This window comes from Hylobates moloch, unplaced genomic scaffold (assembly GCF_009828535.3).
Source record: "Hylobates moloch isolate HMO894 unplaced genomic scaffold, HMol_V3 SCAFFOLD_14, whole genome shotgun sequence".
NCBI lineage: Eukaryota > Metazoa > Chordata > Mammalia > Primates > Hylobatidae > Hylobates > Hylobates moloch.
Genome location: NW_026652289.1, coordinates 86,463,240 through 86,490,263, shown reverse-complemented (window position 1 = coordinate 86,490,263; position 27,024 = coordinate 86,463,240). Strand labels below are relative to the sequence as shown.

The window sequence follows — 27,024 nt, the reverse complement described above, 5'->3', positions numbered from 1 at the left end:
TCCCCAGGGCACGGGATTGTTGGTAGAACATTACAAACACAGCTCTGAAGTCCCAGAGACAGAATGTCCTACTGTTTCTGAGCCATGTCCATGACATTTTTCTTAGAGAGAAAGAATAATAAACAGAGACAAAATATTTTAAGTCCTACCCTCCTCGTCTGCCAAGAATAATCCTGGTGTTCTCTGGAACTCACTGCCTTCATGGCCATCCTGTATTTTGTATCTGCAAATGTCTGCCCTGGAAAAAGCCATCCACTGGTTTCAAGATAATCCACAGGCTTTAAATAAACACAGGACTCCTTGAAACAGAGCCTCGCTCTGGAAATAGAGCGAGAGGCCATTTCAGTCCAAGGAGAAGAGATACTGATGGCTAATTAAACTCCAAGAAGAGCCTTTTAAAATAGCATTTCAATTTCAGTTATTGAATCGAGCTATTATTATCTAGCGCATGCCCCTTTTAATATACGCTTTAAATTGGGAAACAGTAGGAACTGAGTTTTGAGTAATTACCTTTATAGCTGTATTCTGTGCAGAGAAATGTGTGGTTGCGGCAGAGCCATAGTTACCTGGGGTGGTGTCAACAGTGTTTATGCCATTTCTATAATTTTTAACCACCTTCACTTTTTGTGTGTGTGAACAAAGATAGTTCGATTTTTTACCATGTTATGACACTTGATAGATTAAGTAGAATGACAGGCCTGACCAGAGAGCTGATAAAAAAGAAATCCACTAATTGTACTCATTTATACTGAAGGCTTATTCCCTCAATTTCTCTCCCTTCTTCCTCCTTCCCCCAACTCCTAAGCCTTTCTTATGAGCCGGGCTCTGTTTTATCTATCAATGGAAAAATTCTAAAGACATTTTTGTGGTGAGTTCTCAGGTTTTTTTTTTTAATTGAGCAGAATACTAAAGAAGTTGTTGGCTCACTCATTGGCTATGTAAATCTTTTTCATCAAAGATCCATGAGGATCATGTAGTGTACGTTGAAAAAATAGAATTTATTATAAGCTCCTGTTTTCCAGGTGGAATTTTCTTCTCCAAGTCTGTAGAAATGGGCAAGTGCCATGTGTCTTAAAAAACTCATTCATCCCTTTGCTTCATTGATGGCCTCCTTTGCTTTATGGCCTGTTCTCTCATTTTGCAATAGAGCTGCAGTCATTTCTGCTCACTTACTAGCAGTAACCAGCACCGATCCCTCAACTGTCACTCGTTATAAAATGATCAATTGTTATTTATTATACAGTGGAGAAGGCAGTGCCTTGGCTTTCCAGAGAGATTCATAGGCAGAGTTTTTCCCCCGTGAAATTTGCCTGCCACGGATGCGAGACAGAAAAACAAGTGCCTTTTAGAACGGTGCAGCCTGAGCCCAGATTTCTCTAATGTCTACGTGCTGTTATTTTAGGTCTCCGAATTCAATCCTTTGACGTTCACCAGCGTGATCGAATGCGAGAAGCCAAACAACGACCTGAGTAGGTTTCGCGGCTGCATGTGAGTATTGTGCGTCTGCCTGCGTGCATCCTTCTGTTTGATAACTATATAGGCAGGTGTATACACATTCTCAGTTATAAAGTATGCATTTACTACTCTTTGTCACATGGTGTAGCTGTTTAGGAATGTGGCCCAGCACCTGAGCCTTCTTGGCTGCTTTTGGAACTGGTGGGTAAGAGCGTGTTGTCAGTAGAAGCTTGCCACTACCATCTGTAAGGAGGAGGTACTGCTTTTCCTCCCGCTAGCAGGCCCTGGGAAGGTGATGGGCGTGACCAGAGATGTGTAGCTGACCACACATGGTCCCGTTACATGGAAGCAGGAGTAGGCTGGGTAGAATTTCATGGATGTATGCTTCCATTCAGTCACTGAACAAGTAGTTATTGATACCTGCTACGTGCTGGGTGCATTCAAGGCACTGGATGTACTGTGGTAAACTGAATAAACGGAAGTTCCTGCCTTTGTGTTTATTTCATTCTAGTTAGGGGGAAAGAAAGACAATTAAAACAAATAAGCATAGGCCGGGTGCAGTGGCTCAAACCTGTAATCCCAGCACTTTGGGAGGCCGAGGTGGGCGGATCACAAGGTCAGGAGATCGAGACCATCCTGGCTAACACGGTGAAACCCCGTCTCTACTAAAAATACAAAAAATTAGCCGGGCGTGTTGGCGGGCGCCAGGCTGAGGCAGGATATGCATAAGGAGGAGTTGATGACCGAGTCGGCCTGATCGACACCTGGGACAGGGAGATCCGAGTGTGTCTAGTAGGCTAGCCGCTTCGTGCTTCAAAACAGAAAGACAGGTGGATCAGGGCACAGGCCTGGCTCTGTGTTGGCACTTGCTGCAGCCGCGTGATGGGGAGTAGTAGAGACCACCTTCATGTCTGTTTGGAAATTTCCATAATAATCGGGAGTGTGTGTGTGTGGTCAGTGCTGTGGGGAAAAACATGGAAGAGAATAGGCAGTGTCAGGACAGAATTGCTGAATGGCCTGCCAGGGCCCTTGGGATAGTCTTCTGGAGAACAAGGCTGTGACAGGGGCATGACACACATGACGTTCCTCTGCCTCAAGCACTGTTCCAGCTATCACACCTCAGCCACCTCCCGTGGGCTCAGCCCTCTCCCCTGCAGCACAAGGGGCCACCTCCTGGCGCTGTCCTGCTTGCAGGCAGGGATGGACCATTGATGCCTGCAGCCACTGAAAGGCCCAGGCAGTGGCCTACCCCCGCCCCCGCCCTTGCAGACACACGGAGGCGTGGGAGCGATCTGCTTCTGAAAGTGGCCCCATTTCTAAGAGCTTTCGGTGTAAGGTGGAGTCTTCTGATTTGCCAGCACCTCCAGCATTGCTGCCAGTGCCCAGCACACAGTGGCAGGCGGTAAAGCTGGGGATGACCCAGTGGAAGTGAACTCTGCACAGCAAAAGCTGAAATATGTCTGCAGCCAAGTGATGGCCCCGTCACCCACTGGAATTGCCCTTATTATCTGAGAATCAGACACGGATAGCATTAAATCACCCCTTAAAGGAGCCAATTAAAGCAGGGTAAAACTCAACAAAATGTGAGCATATAACCTCTCCGATTTGGGGAGGAAATACTCAGCACAACCTGTGTGCTGTGGCTTTTCTGGTCTTTCTTGACTCCTGGACCATCTTCCCCAGGCCTCCTTGATCCCTTGCCCCAAGAGTTTGTGTGCACGGCACCATCCTCAGCACTGCTGGGAATCCCCAGGCACGAGTCGGCTACAGAGAGCAGGTGCTGGGTTGCTAGACATCTTGACCTGAAACAACGATTGTGAAGGGTGGGGCAAGGGCAATCTCTGGAGAATGCTCAGTGGTATCCCTGGAATAGTTTTAGGGTGCCAACTCTACCAAAAAAAAAAATAAGGGGTCGACTTTCTTCTCTGAAGACTGCACTCCTAGCTCAGCTCATTGTCCTTGGTGTGACAGGGTGGTGCCTGGCAGTGGAGGCACAGCAGGGACAGATATGAAGGCCTGCAGCCTTCCAGATCCCACAGAGCCTAGGAGAGGTGACAGCCCTCTGCTGGGGTGGACGAGAGGGGCAGCGTCTGGTGCAGGAGACGGGAGGGGCACCGTGTTGCTCAGCCACCGTCTCTAGCAGTGTGGTGAGGACAGGAGTCTGGTGTGCTGTGTCTGCCCTGTGCTCAGCCCCAGCGCCTCACTGCCTCCCACATGAGGCCCTTGGCTGGCTGGGTACCCCCAGGCCTGGCTGCACTCCCCCCCGGGTGCTGCGGAAGACGCCTCTTGAGTGGGTGCCATCTGCCTGCAGCCAGCCAGCCAGGCCCACCGGGGTTTCTCCAGCGTGTGCCGCCAGCAGGCGTTCCTCGTGTGGTGTCCTCACCGGCATGTTGCCCGAGAAAGGGACATGAGAAGAGCAGCTCTCCCAGCATGAAATCCTTTCCTGCTTTGCTCCCAGTCATGTCATACTGTCTCCTTGTGTACTCCACCCATTGTCCAACCCTGGTAGCCCCCCTGTAGCCTGGGCCCACACACCATCTGGGCCTGTGTGGGCACAGCCAATTCAGGCCTCTCCACGGACCTGATGCTCTTTAACGGTGATTCGCCATCTCCACCAGCCGGGGTGTTCTGGGCTTGCCACAGGGCTGTCACGGCCTGGACGGACCCTCTCCCATCCAGACAAGTCAGGAGAGGCCTCTGGGGGTGGAGCAGCAGTATGTTAATACATCCCCCTGTGACTTTGGGGCACGACCAGAGGGAGCAGCCCTGCCCCGGACCATCAGCATGAAGGGGACTGGGGCAGCCTCATAGTGAGGAATACTCCCAGGGCAGGAGTGCTCCCTGGGCTGGAGTGCTCCCTCAGGCAGGAATCCTCCCTCCTGTAGGGCCTGGTAATGCTATCCATCCCAAGCAAAGAGAAAGGAGGTCTTAACCCCATACCAGTCCTGATGCCCAGGGCAGGGAGCTAAGTTGGGAGGTAGATCTGCTGTCCAGGCTCAGGAAGTGCCTCAGCTGCAGAGCCAGCTCCCTGGTTTGCTTCCTCCCACTGGCCTCCTTGCAACCTCCATGAGGCAGCTGCTGCCCCGTAACCTCCTCCACACCACAGAGCCCCGGAATGCCAGCAGATTTGCCTCTTTTAGGACCTGCCATTCCAAACTTGAAACATTAACCGTTTGCACTTGGAGAACAGAACTGAGTTTGGGTTTGTAGCAAGAAGACCCAAGTCTGAATATAGGTTCTTTCTCTTCCCTGGGAGGTGACCTTAGGAAAGTTATTCTGCCTTTCTGAGCCCCGGCCTTCTCCTAATCCTGGAGGTATCATCAACTGCCTGTCAACCTCACAGGCTGACATGAGAGTCCAGTGAAGGAATGGATGTGAAGTACAACATGAATTAGAAGGTGCTGTGGGCAGGCACGGTGGCTCACACCTGTAATCCCAGCACTTTGGGAGGCCAAGGCGGACAGATCACGAGGTCAGGAGATGGAGACCATCCTGGCTAACACATTGAAACCCCGTCTCTACTAAAAATACAAAAAACTAGCTGGGTTTGGTGGCAGGCGCCTGTAGTCCCAGCTACTCGGGTGACTGAGGCAGGAAAATGGCGTGAACCCCGGAGGCGGAGCTTGCAGTCAGCCAGAATCACGCCACTACACTCCAGCCTGGGCAATATAGCAAGACTCCATCTCAAAAAAAAAAAAAAAAAAAGAAGGTGTCGCATGTGAAATGCTCACAGTAGGAAAATCTTAGACACAGAAAGGGGATGGGCAGTTGCCAGGGTTTGGGGGTGTGGAGTGAGATAGGAATGGGAAGTGACTGCCCATGGGTCTAGGGTTTATTTTTATGGTGATGAAAATGTTCTCGTTAGCTGGATGTGGAGGTGCACTCCTATAGTACCAGCTACCTGGGAGGCTGATGTGGGAGGATCGCTTGAGCAGGGGAGGCAGAGATTGCAGTGAACTGTGATTGTGCCATTGTACTCCATCCTGGGAGACAGAGCAAGACCCAGTCTCAAAAAAAAGAAAGAAGAAAATGTTCTCATATTAGCTGGTGGTGGTAGTTATACAACTCTAATGATACAAAAACAAACAGAAACAAAAAACTAGGCCGTGCAGTGGCTCATGCCAGTAATCCTTTGGGAGGCCTAACTTGAGGTTAGGAGTTTAAGACCAGCCTGGACAATGTAGTGAGACCTTGTCTCTACAAAAATCACACACACACACACACACAAATTAGCATGGTGTGGGTGTGGTGGTGCGCACCCGTAGTCACAGAAACTCAGGAGGCTGAGGTGGGAGGATGGCTTGAGCTCAGGAGGTCCAGGCTGCAGTGAGCTATGATCACACCACTGCACTCCAGCCTGGACAGCAGAGCGAGACCCTATCTGAAACAAAACAAAATACAGAACTGTATGAACTTTAAATGAGTGAACATTATAGTATGTGAAATATATTTCCACCTGGCAGAAAAATAGTGCTAGGAGCCTCATTATTCAAGTGCCCTTTAAGGCTGCATTCTTTGGAAGGATCCTCATATAGTTAAGCCCTAATGAAATCTTCAGTTAGGATCTGGAAGTAACATCATTCCCCACCTTCTCCAGCTGTTCCCAGCGCTCACTCCTTAGCCCCGACCCTGAGGTGTCATCGCCCAGAGAGGCCTCCTGGGAATGGAGACCTGGCTCAGCCTGACCCTGCTGATTGTGCTCAGCCAACTTTATGGCACATGGTCACCTCTGAAGCCACAAATCAATCAAACATTTGCACTTTCCCCTAAAGAATAAAGCAGAGGCCGGGCGCGGTGGCTCACGCTTGTAATCCCAGCACTTTGGGAGGCCGAGGCGGGTGGATCACGAGGTCAGGAGATCGAGACCACGGTGAAACCCCGTCTCTACTAAAAAAAAAATACAAAAAATTAGCCGGGCGTGGTGGCGGGCTCCTGTAGTCCCAGCTACTCGGAGAGGCTGAGGCAGGAGAATGGCATGAACCTTGGAGGCGGAGCTTGCAGTGAGCCGAGATTGTGCCACTGCACTCCAGCCTGGGCGACAGAGCGAGACTCCGTCTCCAAAAAAAAAAAGAATAAAGCAGAGAGGTTGGCTGGTTGATTGGTTATCTGATGTAAAATTCCATTTCACATTGTAAAGCCGGTTCCCTAGTTCTCTGTTCACATCTGTCAATGTTTGCTTTATATACTTGGGTGCTTTGATATTGGATGCATACATATTTATCATTGTTATGTCTTCCTGCATAATTGATCCTTCTTTGTCTTGTAGGATCGTTTTTGACTTAGTCAATTTTGTCGGATACAAGTATAGCCAGCCCCATTCTCCTTTGGTGACCATTCTTAACCCACAGAGCAGGGTTCTGAGCTGGAGAACCTCCTACAACCGCATAGGGCCGGCACAAGCACCAGCTGCATTTTGGGGTAGGCTCTTCGCCCTGGTGGGCGACACCCTCCAGGGACCATGGTTAGTAAAGGCAGCAGGGCTGTCACTAACAACAGAGCTGTCACGGTCCCTGCCCCCTCCTTCCTGGTGTTTGGTTGGAGCCTTGTGTGGGCTGTATCCAAAATGTCTTTACTGCCAGTGACCAAGCATTAAATAAACTGCATCAACTAGATTCATTAAAACTGGAATGTTTTAATTTCGCCTTGCCACCTTTAGTTGACATATTTACATCTTAAAAATATTGAACATCAGCAAAACACAGTTTGATAATTTCCACACTTACTTTTTTTAAATAAACAAAAACCTGAACATCTTGTTATTTTAAAGAAAATTCTGCCCAGGATTTGCTAATAGAAGGAATTATCTATCATTCCTTCCTCCTAACTTATGTCAGTCAGGACCCACTTAGGAAGCAGACTGAACACCCTGATTCATATAGATGAGGAAGGATACTTGCTAAGGGTGCATCTTTGCTAAGGTGTTTCTGCAGGAGTGGGTGGGTGTAGGGGATGCATCAGGGACAAAGCAGATACTAGATTAGTAGCCGCTGAACAGACACTGCCATGAGGCCCCATGGGGAAGAGTGGCCCTGGGGCCCTCATGACCAGGGAGATGCCTGGGGAGACTCATAGCCCTGGTCAGGGGACACTGCCAGCCAGTGCTGCCTCTCTAGGAGGGAGCAGGCAATAAATTCCCTGTCTTTTCTTTCTTTCTTTCTTTTTGAGACGGAGTCTCACTCTGTCACCCAGGCTGTAGTGCAGTGGCACAATCTTGGCTCACTGCAACCTCCACCTCTCGGGTTCAAGTGATTCTCCTGCCTCCGCCGGGCTCCCTCAGGCCAGAAGGCCGGGCTCCCTCAGGCAGAGGCTAGCACAGAGTAGACAGAACGTGCTGTGTGGGGGTGGCTGGGGCAGAAAACCACAGAAGCCACCCCTTCTGTGGGCCAAGCAGGGGCTGCAGAGTCAGCTGGTTCCCGCGCCAAGCCGGAGCAATGAGGAGTCCCGCAGGGGACACTCACAGGCGCACACTCAAAGATTGCTCCCGTGCCTGTGTGAGGAACCCACGTGAGGAACCCAGGCCGGTGGAGCTGAGGCCAGCAAGCGTGTGTTGCAGGCTCCAGCAGAGAAATGCAGACGCCTGAATCAGAGCAGTGCTGCATGGAGATAGAGAGAAGGGGGCATGGATTAAAGACACAGCCAGGGAGAAGGTGAACGTGGAGATGAGGTTGAATGGATGTAAAAATGAGGGAGGAGTCAGGGACAACCAGTGACCATGCCAATGTGGAGCCACCACCTGGGGCATGGCAGAGAGGAGGGTCTGGGACTCTGGTTGGTGGAGACGATGTGACCTGGGGAGGAACTGGTTTGGAGACTGCTATCCCTGGTGCCGGACTTGGACACTGCTGCCTGTGGCCGTGGAGGAGACACCGAGCACTGTTGCCCTGCACCGCTGTGTTGGAAGGGGAGGATTCCCATCCCTGTTGCGGGCCCTCGTCGGCACCTCTGATGGTTGCTGGCTCTCACCTTTCTTCACATGCTGGGACTCAGATGAACGAGACCCATTACCAACAGCAGGTGTGCTCAGGAAAACATAACATCTTCTGAGAAGAAACACAGGGCAGGAGGTATCAGGCAAACTCTGCCACTTCTCATGGAGCCTGCATGGGGCCCTGTTGGTAGATGGCTGGTGTTCTCACCAGATGGTTCTCTCATCCAGTTTTGATTTGGAAGACATGGGTCTGATACGTCAGCAGACCTGGGGACTTGGACTGCATGAGGCCTTCTAAGTGGCTTAATTAAATATTAAAGGATGTGTGTGAGTGCTCAGGCTGCTGAAACAGTGCCACAGACTGGGCGGTTTCACCAACAGACTTTTGTTGTCTCCTGGTTCTGGAGGCTGGTAAGTCTGAGATCAAGGTGTCTGCAGGACTGGTGTCTTCTGAATCCTTTCTCGTTGGCTTGTGGATGGCAAGACGTCCTCTCCTTGTGTTTTCATATGGTCTTCCCTCTTAGTGTTTCTGTGGCCTAATCTTCTCTTCTTAGAAGGACCTAGTCCTGTGGACTAGGGCCCACACTAATGACCTCATTTTTTTTCTTTTTGAGACGAAGTCTTGCTCGATCGCCCAGGCTGGAGTGCAGTGGCATGATCCCGGCTCACTGCAACCTCTGCCTCCTGTATTCAAGCAATTCTTCTGCCTCAACCTCCAAAGTAGCTGGGATTACAGGTGCCCGCTACCATGCCCGGCTAATTTTTGTAATTTTTGTATTTTCAGTAGAGACAGGGTTTCACCATGTTGACCAGGCTGGTCTCGAACTCCTGACCTCAAGTGATCCGCCTGCCTCGGCCTCCCAAAGTGCTGGGATTATAGGCATGAGCCACCGCACCTGTACCAAGGACCTCATTTTAACTTAATGATCTCTTTAAAGACCCTGTAGCCCTGGGAGTTAGGGCTTTACCAGCTGAATTTGAGGGGACACAGTTGAGCCCATGACAAAGGAGCTGACGGCTCATGTTCTTGTGTGCGTCTTTGTGGAGCTGAGCCTTGTGCCTGTGTGGTCCTGGGCCTGTGTTGCCCTTGGCCGGGCCCCTCTCTCTCACAAGCCCAAGGCAGTCTCCAGCCCAGGCACCAGGCACCTGATGGTGATGTTGTTCTCCAGCCTCCCCTTTCTCACGTGGGGCTGTTCCCGCAGCAGTGTGTTCCTGTCCCCTCACATTCGCTCATCCTTCTGGCATGGACCTGTATAGGTCGATGGACCTGTGTAAGGTGCCAAGTTTCCGCCTGGCTTGGACTCATCAGAAATCATAGTAGTTGCTCAAAAGTCAGTGTCACAATTAAGAACATTTAATGTAGAACATTTTTCTTGTTTCTGTTAAGTTTATCGTTTGTCCTTAATAAGCATAACCTGAACTTAGAGATGATTTGTTATTTTCTACTGTCCCAGTGCAATGGTGTCGGTGTCTTTGCCTGTTGCTGGAGAAGTCTACGGAGACAGGTGGTAGGGGGTGTCCTGACTCCACAAGTGTGGAGCAGGGTTTTATACCTAAGGATATCTCATACCCACCAGGCTTTTGATGCTGTGGCTGGCAAAGTGGTTTGCCATCTCGAATCTCTCTTTAAAGGAAAACCTTACTGCGTCTTGGAATTGCCAAGGGAACAGTAGACACGGTGTTGGCTGAACAGCCCTTGTGTGGCCCCCTGTGTCTGCTCTGGTGAAGAACCCTTGCTATTGGTAAATAACTGACTCGTGGAAAATGTATCCTCCCAGCTTGCATTTCAGCCTTGCCTTTACTGTTTAGCTTCTCTTCTTCACTAGGACATAGGTTTATTTCCCTGGTCAGAAGGCTAATAGTTGGCAGGAGAGAAACCCCTGCAGGGGTCTCTGGTGAGACGCTAAGAGCCACACAGGAAGCATTTGGGCTTGAGAGTGTGGGGAATGTGTGTGGAGAGGGTGTGTGGGTGTGAAAAGGTGGCCTCTCGGAAGGCACTCCCTTGGTGGCCCTGCCTGGGGTGGGCTAGGCTGGGTCCCTGCTGTTGTTCTGGAAACCTGGAACTACAGCAGGCCTGGGCTACAGTTCCAGTTATGAGGCCTCCCACTGTGGCCTGTGCTTCTGGCTCCTGGGGCCACATCTGTCCCAGCGCGGTCCTAGCCCAAGGCTGCCCAGCCAGCCTGGGTCATTAGTGGGCCAGGAGGACAAGTTTGAAAACCAGTAGCTTAAGCTTGGACTATCCCTCTGAATCTAAATAGCAGTAAAACAGAATTTATAGAATTGTCTCATGGAATTTACCACATTTCAGACCACATATATTAATATTTCTGATAACTTGATAACTTCTTATAAGAGAAAAGGATGTTAAAAATGAAACCAATATCATCCCCTTTTGTAGAAAGATGTTTGTATTTTTATGACAACTTGAGGCTTTGATTAGGAGTCACATTTCGTGTGTTGAGCAGGAGATGTACGGAGTCCAGGTAGCAAGGCCTTCCTTGGCCGGCTGGGGATTTGCCCTTCCTAGCAGTGGTCAGTCCCAGCGTGAAAACAAGTCCATCTGCAAAACAAATAAACACCAGGCTAGCGAGCTGCTTCTGGATGCCCAGTGACTAGTGAACAGCAGTTTTGTCTCAGCTCTTACAGAGACCCACAGGGCAAGCCACCCACTCTTGGGGGCCCCCGTACCCTTCCCAGTCCAGATCCCGGCGGCCCCAAGCTTTCATCGTGTCAGGGCCTTCCTTCCTCAAGGCAGCGCCGCTCCAGACATGAGGCACAGGCCTGCAACCACATGACACGTGCCAACTGTCCCTCCACAGCATACATGACAACGGGAAAAAGGCCGGGCTGTATAAAGAAAACCTGCTGCTGCGGGGCTGCACCCTTAGGAACACGGATGCAGTTGTCGGCATCGTCATCTACGCAGGTAGGCTTAGGCACCTGGCACCACCTGCCACCAGATGGCACTGTGTTCTCCAGCACTTCCCCTCGCTGTTTTCTTTTTGGTGGTGGTGGTGGTGGTGGTGGTGGTGGTGGTGGTGGTGGTGGTGTGGTGGTGGTGGTGGTGGTGGTGGTGGTGGTGGTGGTGGTGGTGGTGGTGGTGTTGTTGTTTTTGAGACGAGTCTCGCTCTGTCACCCAGGCTGGAGTGCAGTGGCGCCATCTCGGCTCACTGCAAGCTCCGCCTCCCGGGTTCATGCCATTCTTCTGCCTCAGCCTCCCGAGTAGCTGGGACTACAGGCGCCTGCCACCACCCCTGGTTAATTTTTTTTTTTTTGTATTTTTTTTTAGTAGAGACGCGGTTTCACCGTGTTAGCCAAGATGGTCTCGATCTCCTGACCTCGTGATCCACCCGCCTTGGCCTCCCAAAGTGCTAGGATTACAGGCGTGAGCCACCGCGCCCTGCCTCCCTCATTGTTTTCTAAGAATAGCATGGCTGGATGTGGTGACTCATGCCTATAATCCCAGCACTTTGGGAGGCTGAGACGGGCAGATCATGAAGTCAGGAGTTTGAGACCAGCTTGGCCAACATAGTGAAACCTCATCTCTACTAAAAAACACACAAAAAATTAGCCGGGCGTGGTGGTGCACACCTGTAGTCCCAGCTACTAGGGAGGCTGAGGCAGGAGAATCTCTTGAACCTGAGAGAGGGAGGTTGCAGTGAGCCGAGTTTGCGCCACTGCACTACTGCACTCCAGCCTGGGCAACAGAGTAAGACTCCATCTCAAAAAAAAAAAAAAAAAAAAAAAAGTGTAACATATCCCCATTGTAGAACGTTTGGAAACTAGGAAAATGGAAAGGAACAAAAGCAAAGATTCTTTGAATAGTACCTCAACCCAAAGCCTTCTTTCTTGGCACGGTAGTGTATTTCTTTCCATTTCTTTCTCCATAGTCATCATATATATATAAGATTAATTTCATGTTATTTTACTTATTTTCAGACCTGTTCAACAGGAAGTAAGATTAATTTTAAACTCTGCTTTTTTGACCGAGCTTCTCACCTAAGCACCAGCGAATGGCAGCATGGAATTTTCTCCACGCCGTCCGTGCAGCTGGTCCCTTAGCTCCGGGCTCTGACTTGCTATGTCCCTTTGTCCTCCCCAACAGGGCATGAAACCAAGGCTCTGCTGAACAACAGCGGGCCCCGCTACAAGCGCAGCAAGCTGGAGAGGCAGATGAACTGCGACGTGCTGTGGTGTGTCCTGCTCCTTGTTTGCATGTCTCTGTTTTCAGCAGTCGGTAAGTCTCCTAGATGGATCGGAAATGAGTGGGAGCCAAGCACAGTGGCTCGTGCCCATAATCCTAGCACTTTGGGAGGCCGAGGCGGGCGGATCACTTGAGTTCAGGAGTTGGTGACCAGCTGGCCAACATGGTGAAATCCCATCTCTACTAAAAATACAAACAAATTGTGCCTGTAGTCCCAGCTACTCAGGAGGCTGAGGCAGGAGAATGGCTTGAACCCGGGAGGGAGAGGTTGCAGCGAGCTGAGATTACACCACTGCACTCCAGCCTGGGTGAGAGAGTGAGATTCTGTTTCCAGAAAAAAAAAAGAAAGAAAGAAACGAGTGGGCTCCAGGTGAGCTTGGTGGGCCGCTCCCAAACGTGCAAACCTAGCACTCAAAAGTTAAAACCCCAGTTTTTCACTGACTTGAACTCAAGGGCAGCCTGCATCAGCACAGGCCACATGGAAACGCCTGGGTGAATGGGCATGGCAGAGTATAGCTATCCCTCGGTATCCATGGGGTATTGGTTCCAGGACTCCCCCTCCATAACAAAATCTTCAGATGCTCAAGTCCCTGTTATGAAGTGGAATAGTATTTGCATATAACCTACCTATATACCCTCCTCTATACTTTAAATCAGCAGTCCCCAACCTTTTTGGCACCAAGGACTGGTTGTATGAAGACATTTTTTCCAGGGATGTGGGGGTAGCGGGGGATATGGTTTAGGGATGAAACTGTTCCACCTCAGATCATCAGGCACCAGTTAGATTCTCATCAGGAGCATGCAACCTAGATCCCTCCCATGCACAATTCACAGTAGGGTTCGTGCTCCTGTGAGAATCGAATGCTAGGTTGGTGCTCCTGTGAAAATCGAATGCTGCCGCTGATCTGACAGGGGACGGAGGTCAGGTGGGAATGCTTACTCACCTGCCACTTGCCTCCAGCTGTGCCACCCGGCTCCTAACAAGCCATGGACCAGTACCAGTCTGCAGTCTGGGGGTTAGGGGCCCCTGCGTTAAATCACCTCTAGGTTGCTTATAATGCCTAATGCAATGCAAATGTCATGTAAATAATGGTTATACTGTGTTGTTTAGGGAATACACACATGTATTTTTTTCTCCTAATACTTTTTTGGTCCATGGTTGGTTGAATCCACAGATATGGAACCCACAGATACTGAGGGCTGACTGTAATGTTATTTTCTGAACTGACAATTTCTTAGTGGAAGAATGCTTTCATCACAGCAGTGGTGGTAATTCCAGGGGAAGAAGTGTCAGTAAGCTGGTGCCGAACTAACGCTAATAGCAGGAGAAGCACAAATGTTACTAATGGGAACTTCATGAAAAGAGAAACAAAAAATGGCTTTGGATCCTAAGAAGGGACTAGCAGTTAGGTTCCATGTAGGGCCACACCAGGTGGGTGCGACGTGGTCTCAGCCCAGCGGCATGAGTTACAGATGTACGGGACATGAAAAAGGCTTCTGTGACCAGACAGGTGTGGGTCCAGTGGATTAGGCAATGTGCACTACTGTTGGCTTCCCAGAGCCTCCCATATGTGAATTGTGAATCTCAGGAAAGGACAATAATGGCAGTGTCTGAGCCTACTGACTGTTTTTTTGCTGCGCATTTCATGAGACTGGTATTTCTTGAGATGTGTGTTAAGAAATTCTGTCTTGGCGCCTCACACTGTCAGCTGCCAACATGCGGGTAGCTCTGTGTTGGGACAAGTGGTGCCACTTAGCACCAACAATGGGAAACTCTCAGTGTAACGAAGAGACCAAGTCCCACCTCCTTCCTGAAGTTGGGTCGGAGGTGCCAAGAACATTGTGTTTTCGCTTTCTGACATGGCAAAGCTGACTAAGAAAATCAAATGTGCTTGCATCAGGTAACAAATATTAAAGTTTGGCTTTAATATACGCTAGCAATGTTCTTATTTTTCCATTGGATGAATGACATTTCTCTTTGAACATTACTACAGGACATGGATTGTGGATATGGCGGTATCAAGAGAAGAAGTCATTATTTTATGTCCCCAAGTCTGATGGAAGCTCCTTATCCCCAGTCACAGCTGCAGTTTACTCATTTTTAACAATGATAATAGTTCTGCAGGTAACAATACTAAGTATCGTACAATAATTGCTTTACTTTTATGAAGAGAACTTAAAATCATCATACTCTGCTCAGAATTTCCTATAAATTCTGCATCTAGGAAGATGGCAAATATATCTACCTGGAGTTCTGCCTTTTATTTTTCAGCCTAAATCACCTTTGGGATCTTTCCTTGGGTGATTTTTAAGTTAAAATTCTCCTTTTCTGTTCTTAAGTTTCCTGTGCTTTGAGGGTTTGGTTTGGGTCACTGTTTTCATTTTGTTATTTTTCTTTTCAGTTACTTTTTTAAAAAAATAGATTTTATTTTGGGATAATTTTAAGGTTTACAGAAAAGCTGCAAAAGTCATTGCAACTTTTCTGTAAATCTTAAAATTATTCCAAAATAAAATTTAGTTTTCTAAATAAATTTTATAGAGAGTTTCCATGCATCCCTCACCCAGTTTCCCCTAATGTGAACATATTACATTGTCATGGGACATTGTGAAAACTAAGAAGCCAACTTTAGTCCTTCACTTTTTTTTTTTCCTTTTTTCTTTTTCTTTTTTTTTTTAGACAGAGTCTCGCTTTGTCGCCAGGCTGGAGTACAGTGACATGATCTTGGCTCACTGCAACCTCCACTTCCTGGGTTCAAGCAATTATCTTGCCTCAGCCTCCCGAGTAGCTGGGATTACAGGTGCATGCCACACACCTGGCTAATTTTTGTATTTTTAGTAGAGATGGGGTTTCACCATGTTGGCCAGGCTGGTCTTGAACTCCTGACCTCAAATGATCCACCCACCTCGGCCTCCCAAAGTGCTGGGATGACAGGCATGAGCCACTGCACCCAGCCTAGTCCTTTGCTTTGAACAAAACTCCAGACTGCTTTCAGATCCCACTAGTCCTTCCATAAATGTGCTTTTTCTCTTCCAGGATTTAGTTGAGGTTTTCCACATTGCATTTATCTGCACTTGCTATTGTTACTCTTATTATTAATTCGCATGCCTCCCTGACACCTCCCAGTCAATGCCTGGCTATCTATGCCCAGAAAGGTCTGTGAAAGAGTGGGGAGGGTCCCAGAGTCCAGAGGATGAGGGGGCAGTGGCGTCACTACCCACCTTCCTGGGAACTGAGTGACCAGAGGACATTGGCTCAGCCTTTGCCTAGGAGGGAACCTTTGCTGTCTCTTATATGTGCTTCATACAACAGGAAACAGTCTTATTTAACTGTCTAAATTAGTTTTTTAAATAAATGCAAATTTTGTTCTAGCCTTGAGTTAGGACTGTAGTTGGTGTTTCATTAACGTACTTCAGTTCCCAGGAGAACCCAGTTAGTTTATGTATGATATTCTGAGTCTGTAAACATTAGTTCAATACTGTTACTCTACAAAAATAAATGAGTAAGTAAACATTAATTTCGAGGAGAATTGTTCTTAAATTATGAAGGCATCACTGAATATTTTTCTCAAAGCCTCTTTCCCTTTCCTCTGCATTGTACAAGAAGAGCACAGAATCACAAGGCCAGCATCTGAAAAAAGACTATTGTTGTGTTTGCACTGCCCCCTGAACTTGGGGTTGTATCCCTGGGAGATGGGACCTCAGGGAAAGCCTGGGGGTCGAATGCCACCATGGAGTGTGGTGCGAGGTGACCTTGCTTATGAGGACTGACTGTGCCATGATTTTTTTTTTCTCTTTTCTCTCTTTCCTGTCCTAGCCTCTCTCAAGCACAACTTGCTTGCTTCTATCCAAGCCATGGGTACCATACTTCCAGATACGATAGTGGATCCCCACCCTGCAGCTGCTCCATAAGCTGTCCTAGTTTATTCTCTTTGCCAATACTCTAATACTTTTCCAATACTGACTCTAAACCAACCTATTTAAGCTCTTAAAGGTACAGTATAGTCCCTACTTTCTTGTGGTTGTAGTCATTTGTTATTTAAATAGATTGAGTAATTCCCCAGCTCCCTGGTCCTCATGGTCATTCATCCTGTGTGCCTTGTCTCTTCCAGGTTTTGATCCCAATTTCCTTATATGTTTCCATTGAAATTGTTAAAGCATGCCAAGTGTACTTCATTAACCAGGACATGCAGTTGTATGACGAAGAAACAGACTCACAGCTGCAGTGCCGAGCTCTGAACATCACGGAAGACTTAGGGCAGATACAGTACATTTTCTCAGATAAAACTGGCACTTTGACAGAGAATAAGATGGTTTTCCGAAGATGCACTGTGTCTGGTGTAGAATATTCTCATGATGCAAATGGTGAGTCTGGGGGTGTGGGGCTCCCAACCCAGGCTGAACCAGAAAGCTGCCCTATCCAGAGCTGCTTGGAGACACACACACACACACACACACACACACACACACACGCTTCAGGGATTACTGATTTTCAAGGGAGTATAAAGACGTGGCTGTCAGAGCAGCTCAGGTGCCTGAAGCCCGGTGCTATTTATAGAGCAGGCACTGGCATGGCCGCCCGCCCTGTTCCTGCAGTGTCTGGGGTGTCAGGCATCTGCCTAAGCAATCAGGCAAGCCACCCGCAAGGAGCTCACTCCCAAGGCATCCGGTCCCCTTGCTCTGCCACACCAAGGGACAGAGATGTCTCTGTTGTCATCCATCCATTTTCTAGTCGTAAAATCCTCAGAAGGGCACTGGCTAATTCATGCTTCATTCTCTCCCCTGGAACAGTGTTCCTGGGAACTGGAAAGATGAATCGCCTCACTCCCAATTATTGAAGCGGTCCCCACTCCCACCTCTCCCTTCCTTATCTGTGGCTGCCTCCTTCCAACCTGGTGCCTCTGGGGAGACACCAGCTTCCGAAACCCAGGATGTGACTGCAGCCAGCGCCCCGCCCCAGCCAGGAGAGGGCGCGGACCAGGGTCCCTGCCACGGCTGTGCCTGGGGCTGCAGCGCCCCAGGGGTGAGCACTCTGCACTGCAGCCTGGGGTCCATTTCCTGCCTATGATAGAAACAGAGTCCATGCTACAGAAACAGCAAATTAAAACCGGACAGAGGGAATGCAAGCGGGCATGACTAGGAAGCTGCTCTTTAGAAGGATTTGGTGGGAGGCCATCTGTTGGTTACCTGACACTTTTGTGAGATTTATAAAACCAAGGATTATCATGATAGCCACAGTCTTCCTCAACACAAAATGAAAGCAGTCATAGTAAACAGAAGGCAGAGGAAATTACCCACTTTGTTTAAAGTTTTATTTGCCACCCAAAATAGATAATCAGTGACAGTACTCCATCCACTCGCCCGTCCTCCCTCCCACCAGCCTCCTTCGGCCTCCCTCTCCTCTCTTTTTCCCTTCTCCTACCCTCCTCTCCTCTCCCTCCTTCCTCCCCTTCCCCTCCCATAGCTGCTAAACCTGGTACAGCACAGTGCATTGTGTGCTCTTCTCAAAAACAGAACTCAGCAGCAGAGTCCTGAGGGGATCAGAGACCCGGGCAGTCGGTTCTACAGCAGCCCTTAAAGCCGAGATCCAGTTTCAGATAGACACGAGGAATAGGTTTTGAGATCTGTTGCACAGCCGGGTGACCAGAGGCAATAAGAATGTATTATACATTTCAAAATGACTGAGAGAGTAAATTTTAACTGTCTCACCATAAAAACATGATAGGTGAGCAAAGTGACAGATTTGTTAATTAGCATGATTTAATCATGCCACATTGTACACATATATCAGAACATCACATTGCACCCCATAAATGTATACAATGCTGATTTATCCATTAATAATCATAATACATTTAAAAGATAATAACCAAGTTGGAAGCTCAGGCTCCCTGGGGCAGGATCCCAACTAAGATTACAGAAAGATTCTGACAGTTGCCAAATGCTACCATAAAACCAGAGGATTTCCTTGCCTGAAGACACAGGGAGCTTCCTGGTGATTAATGAAACCACGTACATCTCAGCAGCGTGTTTTAGAGAAGTGCCTGGATCAGCTATTGACAGGCACCCAGACAAGGGGCGTCATCAGCCAGTTATCTTATGATCTGACCTCTCCAGATCTCACTCATAAAGGAGTTCAGGTGGACTCTGAGCCCCAAGCCCTGCTCACGTACCAGAACCGGCTGTGGAAGCCTTGGGTATGCCCCCTCTGACAGCTTGTCCTGATGACCTGGAGCTGGCTGGCTGTGCATGCCCAGGAGGGGGCATTACCTGCTCCTGGGCCTCATCTTCCCTGAGGACATGGAAGGCATCCCTGGGGTCACTGCCGATCAGAAACTGCTTCAGAACACCAACACACCAGCCATGGCCCCCACAGCCTCTGAGGGAAGGAGGGGGCCCTGAAGAATGACTCCATGGAGCTCCGGATGTGCAGGACCACTGCTGGGGGAGGGTGGGATGGGCCTGTCCACTTTCTTAGAGGCTGAAGCCCAGCCCCTCACCTCATGCTGGACAGAGTCATGTGTCCAGGTTTTGTGTGTCCTTGCTTACGGTGCACTGCGCTGATGTCACCCGAGAGCTGGTGAGATATTTCCAGGGTGTCTGCTCCTGGAATTAGGATCTCCCTGAGTTGGAATCCTGGCATTGGCAAGTACTCGGCCTTGTGAAGGTGGGCAGGTGACTTCCCCTTTTGTATCCCCATTTTTCTCATCTCTCACAGAGGGTCTGTTAAGAAATGCCCCGTATAGGGCCTGGTCCACGCGGCTGGCCAGATCCATAGGTATCTCCTTCTCTAGCCTCTTGACAGGCCCCTGCTGCTTTGACTCAGCACCATGCCTGTGCTTGAAGCTCTGATTAAACGCTTGTTCTGATGAGTAATCCTCATGAATGGTCTCCATTTTGCTCATCCACAGTGAAACAAGCTGTCCTCCCTGGGTAAAACCCAGAAAACTGGTTCAGAGCCATGAGTTAGCAAGAAGCCGCAGGGCAGGCACCTCTGAAGGGGATTTACCCAGCGTTCACCAGGTCATGGGGAATTTGCTCAGCAGGGGCCCCTGTAGGCTTTTGCGCAACATCAGGGTCAAAATCATCTTGGATGGAGTTTCAAAGCTGAGTCCAAACCCTAGCTGTAGGGGTCCAAGCTGTGCAATCTAGGAGTGTGAGCCCCCCTATGCCATAGCATTTCATCCAGACAGGAGCAGACGGTGGCCACCATCCATGTGGGCAACGAGCTCAGCACCAGGTGAGCACCGTCATCCCAGCATGACTGGAAGGCCCGCCACCCTCTGTCCTGCCTCCCTCCCCTGGCCACCTGCCACCCTACCCCATGTACACCTAGGCTCTACCTGAAGAGACCGGCTGGATGTCAACCTGTTCCCCTTCCCCCAAGTCACGCCACCTTAGAAAGCTCCTTACGTTCTCTGAGATGAAAGTCAGTCTTCTCATCTGTGAAACAGAGTTGAGAATATCAACCTCCCCAGTTTGCAGCTGACTGAGGATGTTCTCTGTCCCTCGCTATTAGAGAGCAAGGGTGGTGAACCCTCTGGGGCTGCCGCGCCGGAAGCCTCGCGGAACCTAAAACACACTGAATGGGTTCTCTCCGCCCAGGCTTCCCCCATGATGCCTCACCCTGCACCCTCTCCCCACAGCGCAGCGTCTGGCCAGGTACCAGGAGGCAGACTCGGAGGAGGAGGAGGTGGTGCCCAGAGGGGGCTCGGTGTCCCAGCGTGGCAGCATCGGGAGCCACCAGAGTGTCCGGGTGGTGCACAGAACCCAGAGCACCAAGTCCCACCGGCGCACGGGCAGCCGGGCTGAGGCCAAGAGGGCCAGCATGCTGTCCAAGCACACGGCCTTCAGCAGCCCCATGGTGAGTGTACAGGGCCTCCTGCTAGGGCGCTGCCACATCTCTTCCCCATTTTCACCATCACCGTTTCATGGAAGGTGCCTATATTTAATCCTACAAATACACTGTCGCTGGGCGGCTTGGCTCTACTCAGCAGAAGCTTTTCTGGCCAACACTTTCTCTCCACTGTTGTCTTTTCCAAGATACTGACATGGCCCCTTTGCATGGCTTCTAAGGCTGGTTGATTGCTGGCAAGTCACCCAGAAAGGGTGACAAAGAGGAAGCCCGTGCTGCCAAATGAAGCAAATAAAACCTCAGGACAAGATGACAACCGCTAAAAAGCAAAGCCAACCCCTCCCAAGGGAGTTTTAATTAGAGGAGCCCAAATCCATAAAATACTTTCTGCCCAGCCTTGTCAGCCGCCTAGACATTAATGGACCACCATCATCCAGCAGGGAGAGGCACAGAAGTGAGCAATAACCTCTGAAAGAGCCTTTCACTTCTGAAATGTTTTACCGATGCACCAGAGGGGATGAATCCCCCTTGCTTACTCTGTGGTGGCCCCATTCTCTCATGTGCTTCTAAACCCACAGAGAAGCTGCCATCTAAATAGGGCTGATTTAGAGTTTTGGACGCTGATTGGTGGGTTTCTACAGGGCCCCTGGGAGTGGGGGGCTCTCACGCTTGGCAGGAGGGAGGCTGCATTGGAACCGGGTTTCCTGACAGCATTTTTCAGTATGAGTCAAGAGTATTTAAAGTATTCAAACTTTCCTGTCTAGCAATTTAGCGATTCAGCCAAGGATTGCTACCTATGGAAGTTTATCAATGTGTAATTTACATCAGCAAAACTGAAATAAATTTAAATATCCAGTGATAAAGGGTTGGTCAAATAAATGACGAAATGTCCATTTTCAAGTTGTTAAAATGTGTTTTTATATAATTCTTAAAAGCCTGGGAAAGTTCAGACAATTAATAATGTTTTGGAGAAAATGGAAACCGCCAATATGTATGTAAAATATTCTGATAGTGTAAAATTTAAATGTAGAGGGAAAAGACTAGAGGGCAATGCTGAAGCACGTTTTTCACAAAGTAGATAGAAGCTATGTATATTTTGTGCAATTAAAATTGTAAGTAATTTACAATTATAAAATGACATATATGTATATGAGAGATGAAGTTCTGTTTACAGCTTATAATAAAATCAGAGTACCTTAAATAGTCACGCCCCAAGATCCTCGGCAGGCTACTGGGTGGGACTCACTGCCAGCCTCCCTTTCTCCCCAGGAGAAGGACATCACGCCCGACCCAAAGCTGCTGGAGAAAGTGAGTGAGTGTGACAAGAGCCTAGCTGTGGCGAGGCACCAGGAGCACCCGCTGGCCCACCTCTCGCCCGAGCTGTCTGACGTCTTTGATTTCTTCATTGCACTCACCATCTGCAACACAGTCGTCGTCACGTCCCCGGATCAGCCACGAACAAAGGCAAGTTCTGGAGGATCCCTGAGCTTGACCTTGACCTTCTGTGCTGAGGGCCATGGTTGTCAGTCCTCCTGAGGGCAGGCACCCTTCCCTCTCCTGCAGCAAGCGCTCTTAGCACATCATGACCTAAGGGGATGCAGTGGAGTGCTTCATCCTGGGCAGAACAGTGCCTGTGGTTCTGCAGCGTTAGCCCCAGGCTGCAGTTGGCAGGGGCTATGGTTGGGGCCAAGTGGGAGGGGACAGCCCACCAGAGATGACTTCTGAGCCTGGGAGGGGAGGGACACAGGGCAGCCAGCTAGGCCAGCTTCAGGTAGGCAGGTGGGTGTGTGGAGGCCCTGCCTGCCTGGGTCCTTCCTTCGCTGACTGGCCTGGGGCAGGGCCGGAGGGAGGCTGCCCAGGACAACCTCCCTGAGCCCCAGGGTCCCAGATCCACACAGGAGAGAGGACAAGACAGGCCGGGGGCCCAGCTTCTAGGACAGGCAGCTTGCACATGGACCCTGACTCTACCAGCCATGCAGCTGGAGACACATTGGCCTCCTCCCTGTGCCTGGGGTGCCTGCCTGGGCCTCGGGGCCATGGGGAGGATTTATGGGGCATCAAAGATTGTTCTTCAATGAAAAGCAGTCGAGAATCGATCAGAGGCTACTTAGGATACTGGAAATATAGCAATGCTCAAACTGGTTTTGGTTCATTCTGACATTAAGGTTTTCTTCTGAGAGACGAAAGGTTGCACGTGTGAAAGCTCGTCTATCACCCAGTGCACCCCAGAAAGCCCTGCAGTGGGCCAGGCAGTGTAGGGGGCACGGAAGCATGATATGCGTATGGAACCAGGCAGTTTTGAATGTTGAATGGGGTGGGTGTGTGTCATAGACCTCCCAGCCCCCGACTCTCCCAGGATCCCTTCCCAGCCTCCTGGGTCTGCCCTTCCAGCAGGTTCCTCAGCAGGCGATGTGGGGTGAACAAGGTGGCCTGTATTTTCTCTGCTGCGGCAGCATGTCTGGCAGTACTTGGACCCAGTGACTCCCAAGTGGACAGGCCTGCCACTCAGAGACCAGCAGGCTTGAGGCTTATGCCGGCAGCCCTGGGCTGGAGCTGCTTCCCAAAGCCACAGTTCATCTCCTGGCTGCCTCAGCATCTCCCATCTGGCCTCTGGGCTCTGCCCCCAGCATTAAAAACCCTTCTGGTGTGTATCCCTGCAGAAGTGCCCCTTTTCTGGGCTAGACCCTGACTGATAGATGTTAAATGAAGGGTGAGAGATGGCAGCATCATTGAGGCTTGTGCTGAAGGTTACACGGCTTGAGTTCCACCTAGGGAACAGCCTGTCAATCACCCACATTCAGGCTGCAGGTGAACATGTCTCTGGGTGCATTTCTATTCCCACATATTGGTTGGTGAGCGCCACCTTCGAGGACATTTGGAGCCAGCAGGGATTGCTGTGCAGGTGCCTGTGTCTCCCAGCTGGCTATGTAGCGTATTTAAAGTCATAGCAAGACCAAAGGAAAAGCACCTGTATCAAAATCTGGCTCTGTGCGCCTTGCTTTACCAAACACCTGATTTTTCTGAAGGCTGTTACTGTAATTCACAACTTAGGATGTGATGGTAAAATTGCAGTTTTAAGAATTGCTAATTCAGTATTTTGGTTGTTTTTGACATTTGCTCTTTCAATAAAGAGCAAGAAAAAAACATGGCTCTGTTGCTCTATCATTGAGCTTTTTGAAACTTTAACAATTTGTGTGTGTGTGTGTGTGTGTGTGTGTGTGTAATTCATTTTGTTTCTTACTACAGTGGTTAAAATATTGTTTCAATGTTTGGGATCTTCAATTTGTCAGTGTATTTAATGCACTTAGAAAGATTATTTGGGGACTGGAAATGTGATTTGTATATTAAGTTTTTATAGATATAATTCAAAGGGAGTATAAACTGATGGTTTGTTAAGTGGCTTTTTAATTGGAAAAAAAATGCCCAGTTTTGTGCCAGGCAATGGTGAGCCTGCTCCCCTGAGCTGTTTTTTGCAAAGCAAGGGGACACTAATGCAGGGACAGCCCCAAACGAAGCCTGCAGGTGCCACCAGCAGCAACTCCCCTGCATACATCCAGGCCTCACTGATGGGCCCTCGGCAATCACGTTCTGAAAGAATCTTGCATAACCTTTGTTTAAGAGAAGTGGAAGAGGTCGACGGATGATCTCAAGGAAGGAGTACTGTCTCTGCTTGCAATTTCTTTTTTTTTATTATTATTATACTTTAAGTTTTAGGATACATGTGCACAACATGTTTATTGCAGCACTATTCTGCTTGCAATTTCAATGCATGCCTGAAATCTGGGAAGTGGGAAATCTGTGCTCTGAGACCCCAGTGGGGAAGTCGAGGTCATTGTTCCTCCAAGTGCCTGGAGCATCCTGTGGGAACCAGGGTGGGGCCTCTGGGGAACATAGCAGTTCCCTCACCTGCCTTCTGACCATTTCTCTTGCAGGTGAGGGTGAGGTTTGAGCTGAAGTCCCCCGTGAAGACGATAGAAGACTTCCTGCGGAGGTTCACACCCAGCTGCCTGACCTCAGGCTGCAGCAGCTTCGGGAGCCTGGCCACCAACAAGTCCAACCACAAGTTGGGCTCCAACTTCCTGTCCACCCCGTCCAGCGATGGCATGCTTCTCAGGCTGGAGGAGAGGCTGGGCCAGCCCACCTCGGCCATCGCCAGCAATGGCTACAGCAGCCAGGCGGACAACTGGGCCTCGGAGCCTGCTCAGGAGCAGAAGTCAGAGTGCGAGCTGCGGTACGAGGCGGAGAGCCCGGATGAGGCGGCACTGGTGTATGCAGCCAGAGCCTACAACTGCGTGCTTGTGGAGCGGCTGCACGACCAAGTGTCAGTGGAGCTGCCCCACCTGGGCAGGCTCACCTTCGAGCTCCTGCACACACTGGGTTTCGACTCCATCCGCAAGAGGATGTCAGTGGTGGTCCGACACCCGCTTACCGATGAGATCAACGTCTACACCAAGGGGGCCGACTCAGTGGTCATGGATCTCCTGCAGCCCTGCTCTTCAGGTACCCCCACCCCTGCCCAGCTGCACCCCAGCTCGGGGGAGGAGGTCCTGAGAAATATCCCCACCCAATTCCTTCTCTTGAGTAAAGTGATTTTCATTAATCCTTTTCCAAAAGCAGTGCCCATTGGAGAACTGCATGGTTTCTTCAGATCCCTGTTTGCCTGTTTGAAGGGTTTGGACTAGGAAGTATTCAGGGGGCTTCCGTGCCTGCACACCCCCACCTCCAAGAACTGGGGCGTCAGAGGATACTTGAAGAGTGTCAGGTTTTAAATTTGAACAATGAAGGTCGAGAATCTAGACTAGTAGCTCTAGAAAGTTCTTCCTGCCCTGTGGATCTGGTGCAGCTAAGAGATCCAGGCCACAGTTTATGGGGCTGCCTTAGGCCACAGTGGCGGCCCAGGAAGTGAGGGTTGCTTTGGGCCACAGTGGGGGCCCAGGAAGTGAGGGATGCTGGCCTCGCCCACTGCCCTCTGTTCTGGCACTTGGGAGGGGAAGGGCCGAGCCCCCCTCATAAAGCGAACCTGGCCACCGACCTCTCCCTCTGTGCTCAGAGGACGGAGGAGTGCAGCCTCACCTCCAGGGAACTGAACTGGGTGGAGGTGAGGCTGCTGCAGGAGCCTAGGGGCCCCGCTGAGGCTCTACTGCCTGCCACAGGCTTCCTATTTGCTGCACCTTGGAAGCAGCTCTGGGCAGCAGCTGCTGGGAAATGCTATAAGCCGGATGCTCCCTTCTGGAGCTCCGAGTTGGAGCTAGGGAGTACTTTACCTCCCACTGGCCTTTCTTGCCAGCATCTCAGTGCCTCAGGAGAGGACCCCTGGCACAGAAGCCCAGGACCACTCATGATGGAGAATTGGATGGGAGGAAGAGTTTCATACAGGAAATCCATGTCCCCATCACAGAGCTGTGACCTCCAAAAGGCAGCTGAGCTAAATCTGCAAACGTGTCTCTGAGAGGAGTTTGGATGACTTTCCACAATGATGACCACCGTGGGGCGAGATCTTCCCTTTGTCCCGCTGCAGTGGCTCTGCCCTGGAGTCGGCAAAGAATCGAATTCATGGACAGATTTTGAGTTCTAGGAAGCTTCTTCTGAAAAGCGATTCTGGTTTACGTCCACACAAAAGAAAAACATAAATAGGGCAATTATCTGAGTGATTTCATTCTACAGCAAAAAAATCTCTCTGTCTTATTCCACAGCCTTGGGTTCAAGACAGCATAAGGGGTCCTGAGCTTCATACTTCACAGCATGATGGGTGATGTCTAAGGGGAAGGCATAGAATGGCCCTGGCATGTAGGGGCTGCCTGGCGCTGGCAGGCGAGGCCTGTCCGGTCCTGTAGATCAGGGAGCCCTGTGAGCTGTGTGAGGAAGGCTGCAGCAGTTGCCAGGCTTGTACTTTGCTGGCAACATATTTTTTTACATGAGTAGAAAACCTCAAAAGCAGAACACAGACAAAAAGAACTGCTGTCACTAAGTCTCACTAATACCATCAGCCATCATTTCATAAAAGGATAACGACATTTCACACTCCACCCCGTCCCCCCCAAAAAATTACCAAGGATATCCCAGAAAACTGGATGCCTTTCAGTTGAATGAATTTAGCATCATGACCTGCTCACTCGTCTACCCCTGCTTTTCTGGTACCTTCCCAGAGTGGATAGAACATTATCAGGAGGCAGGGCCCCCCTGCCTGTTCACTAGCGGGCGCCGAGGGCCATGGCAGAAGGAACAGTGGTGGCCTGGCCTCCAGAGGCCCCCGAGTGAGCCAGGGATTTCCTCATTTGCCTGCAAGTTGAGAAGGCACCTGATGCCGGTTACAAGACAATCCACATTGCTCTCCTCCGACTCAAAATCAACCTCACAGTCGGGGTGGGGGAGCCCCTGCCCAGGCCGGGGAGTCTCTCAGGCCAGGCATCATCAGCGTGGCTTTGCTGTGGGTCTCGGGAAGGGAGCTTCCCATAACCAGGTAACTGCAGATAAGAAAAAGAACCTCAAATCCATGGCATCATGGAAGGACCAGGTAATGGCATTGTCACAACTCTCACCTTATCAAAACCATGACATTGATGGGGAAAGTTAATCAAGGGCTTG

General features: G+C 49.9%; 1 protein-coding gene across 3 annotated transcripts in view; it reads left to right on the top strand.

Moving 5' to 3' along the window:
- The window catches only part of ATP10A (ATPase phospholipid transporting 10A (putative)), a 187,617-nt gene that overhangs the window by 126,986 nt on the left and 33,607 nt on the right, over positions 1 to 27,024 (top strand). For all 3 annotated transcript variants that reach the window (XM_058427558.1, XM_032174798.2, XM_032174797.2), the window contains exons 4-11: positions 1,403 to 1,488; positions 11,203 to 11,309; positions 12,489 to 12,620; positions 14,582 to 14,712; positions 16,697 to 16,949; positions 20,231 to 20,448; positions 21,709 to 21,903; positions 24,372 to 24,939. In XM_058427558.1, the coding sequence (XP_058283541.1) occupies positions 1,403 to 1,488; positions 11,203 to 11,309; positions 12,489 to 12,620; positions 14,582 to 14,712; positions 16,697 to 16,949; positions 20,231 to 20,448; positions 21,709 to 21,903; positions 24,372 to 24,939 (1,690 nt within the window). The remainder of the gene's footprint in view (positions 1 to 1,402; positions 1,489 to 11,202; positions 11,310 to 12,488; positions 12,621 to 14,581; positions 14,713 to 16,696; positions 16,950 to 20,230; positions 20,449 to 21,708; positions 21,904 to 24,371; positions 24,940 to 27,024) is intronic.